General features: G+C 50.9%; 1 protein-coding gene across 1 annotated transcript in view; it reads left to right on the top strand.

Moving 5' to 3' along the window:
* LOC126570594 (uncharacterized) overlaps positions 1-12,173 on the top strand; it is a 24,505-nt gene extending 12,332 nt beyond the window's left edge. Inside the window, exons 2-5 of the mRNA XM_050228488.1 lie at positions 7,164-7,478; positions 7,554-9,534; positions 10,061-10,233; positions 10,978-12,173. Coding sequence (XP_050084445.1) covers positions 7,164-7,478; positions 7,554-9,534; positions 10,061-10,233; positions 10,978-11,574 — 3,066 coding nt within the window. The 3' untranslated portion in view covers positions 11,575-12,173. The remainder of the gene's footprint in view (positions 1-7,163; positions 7,479-7,553; positions 9,535-10,060; positions 10,234-10,977) is intronic.
* Positions 12,174-12,485: the final 312 nt, after the last annotated feature.

The following is a 12,485-nucleotide window of genomic DNA, read 5'->3' on the forward strand; positions in this document are numbered from 1 at the left end:
ATGCTTTAATGGCCCTTTTTTCGGTAGTTTCGGCATAGGAGGATGAAAAGCTGGCAGGTTTTTCTTAAAGATATCAGATTTCTAGAATATATCAGCACACCATTTATTCCGTGAATAGTATCATCTGTCTAATGAAGTGATAATACAATTCCTACAATTACATTTGAAATAAATGTTAAACCTTGGTGCCCCGAAGCACCATTTAGGCTGCGATCGTTACCTTCCCCAGTGCTCATCGCCACTAAAAAGGAGAATCCAATAAACATTCCATCGAGATCGAGCCCCAATCGAGGCCATGAGGTAATGGTGGTTGGCGTAATAATAAATAATGATCCCGCGGGTCTCGCATCGATCTCGTCGACGTCGCTGTGACTAGTGATCTCAAGCGAACCGCGATTTTCAGCAGAAACCTCTCCAACACATCCAACACATCGCGCCCAGCGCTGGTGCGGGAGTTGTAGCTAATGCATCAACCGGAACGTTCTAATTCACTTTCCCGACATTGGAACATGGTGGCCCATTCGTTACTTTCACCGATTAGCGTCAGCGTGAGCAGCGCCTTTCGGTTTCCCGTGAGGTGCCGCCGAGTGTGCGGATGTGGCGAGTGGCGAGTGTTTGCAAAGTGGCCGGTCGGACTAAACGTTCGACACAGGCTGTGCCCTCTAAGCGAACTCAATTCCTGGCCACTTCCTGTGTTGCGATAAATATTCATAACCGACGCCGCCGTCCGTTGTGGGCTCGAGGCCGTACATGATTGGATGGTTTCCAGAGTCAGAGTCCGCCAAAGGGGCGCTCCAGTTCCACAGTTCCGACCAGCATCATTCCGCAACACTTTCACCTCTCATCCAGGGCGTGTGCCTCGTGGATTCTTGCGCGATGCCAGCACCACTTTGAGCGCCACCATCACGAGGTGTTACACTTGTCGTGGGCTTCTTCCCCTCTCTCTCTCTCTCTCACTGTTCTTTTCTCACTTGAACGTCAATTAAAGCCTGCCAGGGTGGTCGTTCCGAATTGCGTATCAATCGATTGACCGGAAGGTGGTCCGCTGGTGCAGCAGCAGCCGTGAGGTGCCGTGATCCGATTTGAGCTTTCTGTGTGACTTCGCGCCATTTACGATCGCGCACACCGAATGGCATAAGTATTGACGTCAAGCGGTACCAATCCATCGCACTCGCACTCCCAGGGCAGGCCATCATTATTCATATTTTACCGGGCACCGAGCGGTCGTGCGCGTCCTTAGCGGGAGTCGTATTCTCGGAACGAAATCCGGCCCGCACCCGCTCCCGGCCATTAGTATTCCCGAACGAGAACCGAGCAGGAGAGCAGAGGAGAAGAATGAATATTTATTTTGTCCCGCACCACATCGCACCACACCGCATGCAAATCCCTGGACCTGGATTCAACTCGTTGGCCACAAATCACAGATCCAACGAGCGAGTGCGGTGCGGCCACTCCATCATAAATGTTCGATAATTCATACTTGCTAACCGGGTGCTACCGGGTGCTGACGAGCCCAACCCAACTCCAACGTGCAACAGCGACGTCGTCCATAATCGGAACGATTGGTCGCGGGCGTGGGCAATTCCGATGCGTGACACGTCCCCGGTATCGTCGCGGTTTGGAAGTTGGACACATATTCGGTGGCATTTGGTACGCGTAACGGTTTGATACCAGCAGCGGCGGCGGCGAGCGCTGGTGTGGCCTCTCCACAACACCGTGGTTCAATTAATTGGTGGCTTTTGGAGCTTTAGGAGAGCGCAGGCAATGCTGTTGGCAGCATATAACCACTCATCGCTTGAAGCTGTTCTTCAACTCGTTCAGGTCCTTTGGCTCCATACTTTTGGAGTGGTTTTTGCAAAGCCGGGGGGGACTGTGAACCATGATAATGACATTTCTAATTACAAAACCAACCACGTGAGGTAGCACCGCGAGACCAAAGGATAAAGTTTACCAAGAATTCCCCCAAAAAGGGTGGAGGATCGGTTCGCGAAGAAACACACCGGTTGTGGTAGAAATTGAAAGCGAAATCCTTTCCGGACCCTTTCCGGACCCTGACAGCGTCTCGGTACGCAACGACACCGTTGAGGAGCGTCTCAGGCAAAGTAGGCCAAGTGGAATGCCGAGAGAATTCTTCAGCCGTAGAGGAGAAGGTACCTTATGTGGTTTACGGGAGCACTATTGATTGTTACACTAATGAGTACGATAATGAAGCGATCTGTTAGCGAGATCCGATCCTGGTTCTTGTCCTTTTTGGCAGATAATTATACATTCTGCACCATTACTCTGCACTCGGCGCGCGTAATGAGCGACGTCGTTGTAACGTCGTAATTCTTGAGCGAATGGCGAACGTTGGATCACATTACGCGCGATGTCAAGTGCGTCAAGTGTGTGGTAATTCGGTAGTACACGCGCCGAATCGATGGCAGAGAGTGGGAGAGCGGGGTTTCACATTATTATTTCTATTTTCTTGGAAATTGGGAAAGCGTGCGCACGATGGAGAGCTAAAGGAATTGGTAATTGAATCTTACCGAGTCGATCGAGCGTATTTTTGGAATCCATGCGTGCGTCTTTGCTCCCGAACACAAAGACAAAGAGTCGAGACGAGGGTGCATTGCGATGCCGTCCGGCGCCACTTCGGGAGTCGGATTGGTATTTTACGGTTCGATGGCGACAGCAGCAGCAGAAAACTTTTGGCTCGTTCCCGGTTTGCTCCTTCATGCTGCCAACATGAAATGGCCAGCAGTGTGGCGATGATCTGCTGTCAGATGCATATGCTAGACCTCCTCCACCACCTTCACCGTCTTGCGGACAGGACGGCGATGGCCAGCCCGGCGACAGTTAGTAGAAAAGTTTGCTTTCGACACATTGTTCGGGTCAAGCTCGGGAACTCGGAGTTCCAGTGACTGTAAATCGTGCCGTGTCGGACACAATCTGCACAGCCAAGAAATTGCCAGCTCCAACTTTGGCACACGCGCTGGAGAGCGCGATCTGCTCGCAATCGTAGTAGTGTTGAAACCCCTTTTCCGTCTGTTTGTGTATTTGTCGCACAACACATCGGGAGCTTATGGTAGCTTTCATTGTGCGCCACGGAACCGCTCTTGTGGCATGTTCTTTGATAAGGTTCGCGACGACGTTTTATTTTCCATTCCATGCCATGTTCTTGCTCATTGTTTCATCGTCGTTGGAAGGCACACTTGAGCCCTGGGAGCAGAGTGGGGTGGTACTTCTCGGACAAGCTCCGGGCTGGATAAGCTCCGGGCCGGGCACTGTTCGGCAGCTGCAACCACACGATGTTGCGAACGATGCCCATTAATCGATTCTGCTCCCGGTCCCGGAGACTTCCGTAAACGGGCAACCCCCTTGCGGGTGGTGGTGTTGCAATGAGCTGTGCGGTCATACAGGAGTGAGGAGGCAAAAACGGTAGAGGGAAGTAACAACTTGTAACTAATAACATCGCGAATGTTCGCGATAAACCACTATGTGTGAAGGGGCCGCAGGGCAGGTGGTGTTGGTGGAGCAAGCGACCACCGGAGGGGCCGGTTTGATAATCCAATCCACTGCCACAAACGTAGCCCCGGTATGGCACTAATCGGTTCCGTCGATTGAGTGTGCTAGCTACTGCTGCTGCTGCTGCTGCTGCTGCTGGGGGGCCATAACTAGGTGCAATTGTCGCCTTGGGGCCTGACTGACTACACCGTGATCATGAGTCATGCATGTCGCCTTAGATGGGACAAACACTCCACGATTCTCCCGCATGCTGTTGCCTTGTCGTCGTCGTCGTCGTCGTCGAGTAATAAATGCATCTAATTGCACACAGACATTCCGCTCGGCCCTTCGGCGGTGGCATTGTTGCGCCGCATTGGGCACACACGGGGCTTCCGGTCGCGTCTAAATCGCTTTGTCCTCCTTGTAACCCGTTCGTAGCGTAAGGGATGCCAGAGAATGTGAATGTCATCACATCATTCCCGCCACGTTGTTAAACACCTTCAACCGGCGAGATAGACGATGTAACTTCTGCTTTTTCTTCGTGAATTTTCCGCCCCTTCGCTGAAGGTCGTGTATTGAAGGTCAGGCGGCTGTGCTTCTCGGAAGGATAACCGCCCCTGCCTCGGTTTCTGTTGGTTGGTTCCGGTGCGGGAAGTGTGAACGTGCGTCTTGATTTTTGAATGCCCGAAGACGTCAGAGACCTTTAAGCCCAGGGCCCAGAGTGACTGGTAATCACAATCTTGTTCCGGATGGGTTCGTTAGGAAATGAGATGATGGTTCGAAGATTGCAGACGTTGTTAAAGCTGTTTTCGTTTTCGTTTGTTGCGTTAGTTTTGTTGCGAGTGAGTTGAGAAAGCAATAAAAGGGGAAGGATGGAAAAGAATGGAAGCAAAGCACGTTGTTTATGTCGTTTTGATTACGATGATGTATCGGTGAGCAATAAGCTAACATAATCTGGCATATTTCTCGATAGCTAATTGTAACAGAATTCGTTGTTTCTTTCTGAAAAAAGATTGACGTGTTAATCTTTCTACAACCGGGGATGAATTGGAATTTTTCATTTGAATTCTGAGCAATTATTAATCACGCAGTACATCAAAAGATATTGAAAGAATCGATTCTTCGATGCTCTAGCAGAGCACTTATATCACATCAAGCATATTAAAGATTGGTTATCCAATGAAAGGATTAGAGTATTTGTTGCTTTCGAATCTAAGTACCCGTATGGTTCGTTAAATGTAATATTCTACATCAACATGTGGAAAATACGAAACGGGTTTAAATTTGTGCAACAATATTTTTTCATGTATAAAAGTAACCACAGAGACAGCCACAGACACCGGAGTGATTGATTGAAGTTACAAGACACATCAACAGCGATGACTTGACAAGCTGCGCTGTGGACAGGACGAGCCATCAACTCTTTTCTCATTCCCAGTGATGCTAATCGATGACGCCAAAGTCCATTCTGGTGCAGTCAATTTGCAAAATACATCAGAATGATTTTTTTCTCAAGCAAGGGACTGGTTTAAAGAAGTCTTTTTTATTAGTTAACATAATAGAAATATTTTCCTGGGAGATGCTTTAATAAAAAAGTTGCGAATTACACATTGAATGTTCGCGCTTGCGTGAATTGCTTTTTTTTCGCGTGAATAGTATGACAAATAACAACGAAATGGTTCAAATTCTGTTACCAAATCGTGTTGAAATTGTGAATAGAATTTTCCTTTTCAAACCTCGTTCGCTGGAGTTTATCGATAAATTTATATTTTTCTTCAATTATCGAAAAATGCACTTCGGACCCTTATGTATTTCTATCGACAGCACTGCTGCCACAAACAAAAGACTCTCTTCGTCTATCCAGCTGCTTTCCAGCGGTTTCACCAGCGGGTCTTTACAGGAACCGAAAGCGAAAATCCTTTTGGCCAGCCCGTTTGCCCGAAGGATTGCCGCTCGGTGGCTGACTTGCTGCCTCCGTTTCCGGCGCACAATTTCCCGCTCGTGTGCTGCCGTTCCTGCTTTTTGTTCCTGCCGATCTCAATCTCACCTGGCACCAGGGATTGAAAGTCGTTAGCTAGAGTACCACCCCTCGGTCGCTCGCTCGCTCGCTCGGTCTCGCTTATGTTTTCGGACCCGTACAGCTTCAGCTGCTGCGCCACAGAACGAGACGAAGCAAAGTCTGGCAAAAACCATCCAGGACCACCGAGGACCCTGCGATTGACACGCATTTCCCAAACCGGCACCAGGCAGGCACAGGGACGCCCCTCGTTCGTAATTAAATCGCGGCAACATAACCGTACGTTACTGGACCCCTCCGGTACCGCACCGGTACGGTACCGATATCGCACCCTACAATCATATAACAGGGTCCTTGTGATCGTTACCATGATCACACACTCACGTACACAAACAACACACGTACACAAACAGTTTGTATCCTGAGCGCACTCGCATGCATGCTGCAGCGTGGATTTCGTTTGGTTTTGGTTTTGGGGTGGGAAAACGGACGAAACATCTGCTTCGATGCGGCGCGTTGGTTGGCGTTGCGCCGGCACTCTCATTAAACCGTTAGAGCCAAGGATTCGGGCCCGTACATGGCGAGAGAATTTGAAAAATCCGCGTCCATCGATTCCATTCATTCGGAGTTTATTAGAGATGCAATTCCCGGATGTGTGTTAGTTGCAATTGTGAACTTTAAAGTAACGGATCTGCATTATCTGACGACATCGGTTTCGAATGGTAAGGAGATTCGAGGTCGTGGCATGTTTGAAACTGTGGAACTTTAGTGCAGGAACAAGTAACGGACATTCCCGGTTCGTTGCTGCGGTGTTTTATGAGCAGCGCGCCTGCCCTGTGTGCCTGGCATATAAATCGTCCTCCAGTTCTAATGTCTGGTGAATGTCTTGCCGAAAGCTAGATCACTGGTCCCGGCGCTGGCTAGCGAGCACTTGAATAGTTAATTTTACTAGCCCCACCGCTTGATTGAGTGCATCGCATTCGTACCGTACTTACAAGCGCGTGACCAACGGCGTGACGGCCAAGCGAGAGCACCGACCCGGTTCCGGATAAATTATTCCTCCGGCAGGAAAGGATCCGCCTTCCGTATGGTTCTAGCATGGTTCCGCGGAATTCGGGAGCGTGGTTGGTTGTTGGCTCAGTGGCCACACCGAAAGTGGTTGATCGTTGAAAGCAAATTTGCATTCACTTGCAAACGCGCGGCAATTGGAAGTGAGTGACGCGAAGTGTAACGCAAACACACGTGGTGTGGCGTGGGGTAGCAGGGCGTGGGAAAACGGAGTGGTGCGGCCGTGTTTTACTTTGTGGGCAAATGAGGTTTTTCCGGATGGCAGGGCGAAGAGGTGATGATGCTACAATGCTGATGTTGTGCATCTGGGCTTTTAGTGGTCTGCTAGTGGTCGGGAGGAAATCCGTAATGAAATGTAATTAATGGAGCGCTCGGAACGTGCGCTCTCTTTGGTCATTTTGGGGCGTAATGGTGTGGTGTGATGTGTGAAGCTAGTGCTGCTGCTTTTGGTGCTGATGTGGCTAAAGGATCGCATCGAGATGCAGCATCGCACCGTGAAAGCATCATTTCAATAAAGCACCTTGTTCGTTTGCAATTTGGTCACAAGAAGAGTAACGATCCCCTTTTCTTAAATCTCGTTGTTTTTCCCTAGATGTCACGATCGAACTTTCAGCGCTCGCAGAGTAAAGTGTGGTTCGGCAATGAGCCATCGAACAGTGGCTTCGGCAGTGGACCGATGATGAGTGGATTTCGTCCGTATGGACCCCCACCACCGACCGGGTACCCGTTTCATATGGGCACCATGGTACGGACACAGTATCCCTCCTTTCACGATCTGGAAGAGGAGGACGAGGAGCTGATCGAGGAGCACCAGCACCAGCAACGACCGGATCAGAAGAGCGGTGGTACCGCAAACGATTGGGCGGAAGCGAACCGACAGGGAAGTCCTTCGAGTCACAAAAGTCAGGTAAGTCACCGTCGCCCCCATAGATGTCCTCGTGGGATCTCACAAAGGAGTGTTTTTTCCATTGTTTTCTTGCAGGACTCTGGATTCTCGGACACAGAAACGTCCCCGAACACGGCCGGTGGACACTCGAAATGTAGTCTCAGCGAATCGCAATCCCCGGTCGATCAGCCAAACACACCAAAGAGAAGCATCGACGATGAACCATTCCAGCGATCACCGTCTCTCAACAGCGAAGTACCGACGCCGCCGACCGTGATCCGACGACCGGCAGCGGTCCGGAGAGAGGAAGCAGAAGCACAAACAGAAGACAAAGGTGGTGCAGTGGCTCACCACAATGGCCGCCGTCTATCGTACGGTGGACCAACGAATGAAGCGAACGAAAATGAGCAACGATCGGCCGAGGAATCTAGTCAATCCGGCGCGACCAGTCCTCGGAGCGGTGGCAGCATCTCGCTGAAGCGGGGCCGCGTCATTACCAAAAACAGTCGCGTCAAGCGCAACCTCAACGAGCAGCTGAGCAACTCGAGCGAAGAGATGATTTCGCTCGACAGCAGCGAACTGACGAATCTGCTCAACGAAACGATACACAACGATGGCCGGCCGGAACAGTCGAACCGGCAGCCAGAACCAACAGCAGCAGCAGCGGGTTCGTGGACACCGAAGGGAATCCTGAAGACATCGGGCACTAGGATGCCGATCGATTGCGATCAGGATGCGTTCAGACGGGAAGGCAAAGAGCTACCGACCTACGCGCAGCTCTATCCTGCCGGAACATCGACACCGATCAAACATCAATCGAAACTGTACCGCTCGTTACCGCTCTCTCCGACGCATCGAACACCGAACGCGGCCAGCAGTCCACGGGTAGTACCGTCGAGACTCGGTGCCCCAGCCGGTAGTGCCGTTGAGAGCTTCTACGATGAACCGGATCACACCGTTTCCCACAGTTCGTCGGCCAGTGAGCATGCCCTCAGCTACACGATCTACGACAATCCACTGCTCAATGGCCACATGCCGGCCGTACAGCATTGGCTCGATGGTTTGCGGTTCGGATGCCAGAATGAGGTCATGTCGATACTGCAAACGAAATCGATCGCCGTCGAAGCCGGCCGAACGATGAAGATGACGTCCGGAGTGGCGGTCAAGATACTGCGTCATCTGCAAACGAAAGTAACAAGCCTGCAGGGTGCGTTCGAACGGGTGGAGAAGCTGTTTGCGGCCATCAAGCGCTACCAGACGCAACAGCAGTCGGAGTCGGACGAACGGGATGAGGATGAGCGGGAGGAGGACGAGAAGGAGATCTACCAAAAGGTGGCCCCGTTCGTGCACGGGCTGGCCAGTGATATCTACGAGTTTGTGGTGAAGCAAAAGGCAAACGATTACTTCGGCCGCGAGTCATCCGAGCGGGACGATCGACGGAAGTACGTAGAGAACAGCCAATCGCTGCTGGACATGGCGACAGATCTGCGGATAGCGGCGGCCAATGAGGAAAGCTTCGATTACTATTCCGTCGAGGAGGAGATACAGATCGTGAAGCGCTACTTTCTCATCACCGTGCGGTTGATGTTCAAGAGTCTGGTGAAGGTGATCGTCGATACGATCGAGAACGCGAAATGTGATCTGATTCTCCGCTCGAACCTCAGCTACGTGGCGATGCTCTCGAATGTGGATTATGGAGGGTTGGCTTCGTTGAACGATGCCTTCATCTCGAACTATACCGCCCGAGCGTTGTTACTGGTTTGCGTGGAATCGAAGTTCTCTTCGATCAGGGCCCTTGCGTTGCGTGCGCTGGCTACCGTTTGCTCAACGACGGAAGCGATCCGTCAGCTGGAGCGTGCCGATGGTTTGGAGATACTGAGGGACATTATGGTGACGGAGCAGCGGAAACCGGCAAGGAGACAGTCACAATACCAGCAACCGGATCAGGAACGGAGCGAACCCGAACTGCGGGAAGCCGTCTCGGTGTTGACGCAGATCACGGCCCCGTGGCATGGGGAGGATCATCGGCTGGAAGGATTGAAGCAGCATGTGCATTCGATCGTCGAAGCGATTACCGGTAGGTACCGTTTATCCCAATTTACTGCTTCAAGATATTTTTTATTACTGGCGTTCAAAATGGCTACGAATGTTGCGTAGCTTCCTAGAGATAAAGTATCATCAAAAGAATGTTTAATGTCCACTACGTGATCTGCATTCAGTCGCGCGTTAGGGATGTAGTCCAATTGGTGAGGGATTTACTGAAAAGTTGCTCCTTTTAATGGCCATAATGACGCAACTCTTGATGCTGCGGGCAGCCCCCGGCCCTCCCACTGAGACGTAATTAGAAAAATTAATCCCCATAATCCGACACCCGACATAACAACCTTCACTCGCGCGCTGGTCACAGGGACGACTACCACGACGGATAGGACGTCTCGGGCAGCAAATTGCTTTTCGTCGCTCCATAATAATTGCATTTTGATCTCATTGTACCGTTTGCTCTCTTTTTCTTCTTCATTTCCATCGCTTCGACCATGGACGATAACGAAAAAATAAAACTGCAACGCCCGCAAAACCTGCCCGGATGTCTGTGGGGAGTGTAGAGATAATCGAGAAGACGACCTGCTGTCAAACGTTGCTGCTGTGTGCCGCCTGCCTGAACAACATGACGCGCATCGAACCGACGGCGGTCTACTCGCTGATGTCCCAGGACACGGTGAGCAAATTGAAAGCGGCCACCGAACTCCGCGGCCCCGGTGCTTCCATCTTTCTCTACGTAAGTATGAGTGTGCGTTGACCGATGCGACCGCTGGATCCACATGACCAGCACCAGGAGGAGACCGACGGTCCGATGAATGGAAGGATATCAATTTTTACACTGGCACTCACAGTGCGCAATGAAGACTCAATTCCCGGTGCATTGAGATGGATGAGATATGGGCAAGACCTCGGCATGACTTCCCATTAGACGCAATCAAGTGCATCCATGCGTGGTTATGGGTGAAACGCAGCGGAACCTAACCATGAAATTGGTGCATGGCCTCCAGGGATTGCACGCTGGTCCTTCAAGTGCTTGATTGTGAGTTAGGTGATGGTGATGGAAGCAATCAATTGTTGGGCTAAAAGATGATCGCGACAAAAACTCGCTTGCACTGGCCTCAAAACGTCGTATGGGGCTCCGTAAAAGCGGATCTACTATCAAGCGATCCTACTTGATGGATTACCGACGGCGGTGACATCAACTCCCCCCCCCCCCTTTCCCTGGGTGTCCATCACGCCGTGAGGCATCTTTTTGGGGCCGACTAAGGCGATGGGGGACAAACATCGCATGCTGCGATTGACAGGCCGGCGTGATACGTTGGCGTGAATTGATTCGCGTTTGATGGAATGACATTAATCCGATCGGTTCGGAGGCGCTGCGCTGGAAATGGAAATTCGTGACCGAAATAGACTTTTGCGTCCGGCCTAGAACCCTTCTCTAATCTGTTACATTTGTCTCCTTCCCATCCCGAACAAACAGGAGCAATTCACCGCGATGCTGTACAACATGTCGGCCAACTGGAAGTGCCACCATCATCTCGCCAACCGGACCCTGGTCGGCTTTCTGGTGGCACTGTTCAACCGGAAATTCTTCGAGAAACCTCCGAACCGCACGGAGGCGGAAGCACAGCGCAAAACGATCAAGAACATTCTGCACGTGCTGTCGCGGCTGATGAGTGGCGGTTCCCTGTCGGCCAGCTCGTCCTGCGAGCTCATCGAATCGACCATCGTGCCCGTGTTTGCGCGCATCGAACGTACGCTGGACGGTGGCCACGAGCACTACCGTGACATCTCGTACATCAACCGGCGGTTGAATGAAAGTCTCTCGTCTCGGGTCCACCACCAACACGACACCTCCCCGACGGTCGATGGAGGTGAAGGAGGTGCGAAAGATTCGTCTTCCTCTTCGCGCCCGACAACGCCGGTCTTGATCGATGATGTGGCTGCGCCGACGGTGGCCAATCACAGGGTAACGACCGGTGCACCACCGCACATCACCCGGCTAACCATACAGCGTGACTCGAACGGTGCGGCGGTCATTATGCTGGATAAGAATCGACAGGAGAGTTATGTCTAGGGCCCTGATTGGAACGGTCTGCGGACAGCGAATTGGAAGGAAATGGAAACACTTGTTCTGCCGAATCGCCCGACCGAGCCTGAGGAGTCCGGTGCCGATTGAATTATTGTTTGACTGTCCAAATGAACAAGTTGTGCGTTGGCGTGAGAGGGGGGGGAGCATCGCCAAAACGGAAGAACGAATCTATGCAACGCTCGACCGAACGTGGTTCCTCATTCGGGCCGCATACCATACGAATCCTAGTGCCATAATGTTACGTTACAGTGTTTGAAGCGAACCAGATTGAACGAATAGCAATAGCAGCCGGAGAAAGGCTGTTGTTCCATGCGATTCCCGGTGCCTACAAGGTAGGTGCCGGTGCCGGGGGGGTCGGCGAAATTGAATGGTAGGGCGCAATTCGTTCGTCTAACCAAAAAAAGGGATGGGAGAATGAGATGATTGAATGACAAGCACGCCGGCGTCATGCGTGTGCCATGTGGATGCGTGTGTGACACGAGATGATCTAATATATATTCTTTGTACGTTTACTGTTGTAATTTATTTTCGAAATCAATATCGTTTAAGGAGTCGTAAGATATTTCTCCGGAAAATAGAGAATTGTTCAGAAGAAATATTGGTTTTCATGCCGCACGGAAAGAAAGGAATCTCTCAGGGAAACGGGGGAGCGCTACATCGTTATCTCTTCGTTGCTATCTATAGACTACGGTGTGAATAATGTTATAAATAACTATCATCTGCTGAAGATCATTTGATTCTTATACAAGCAATAAATTAATTGTGTTTAAAATTATTGTGTTGTCTTTCTGCCAACCGAAATGAGTACTCTATGCAGCATCCGTAATAATCAAGTACGTTTGTATGTTGAATGGCCCATTCTTAATCATTTCACAGTATCATTTGCTCACGTTGTG

The sequence above is a fragment of the Anopheles aquasalis genome, chromosome 2 (genome assembly GCF_943734665.1).
Source record: "Anopheles aquasalis chromosome 2, idAnoAquaMG_Q_19, whole genome shotgun sequence".
Taxonomy (NCBI): Eukaryota; Metazoa; Arthropoda; class Insecta; order Diptera; family Culicidae; genus Anopheles; species Anopheles aquasalis.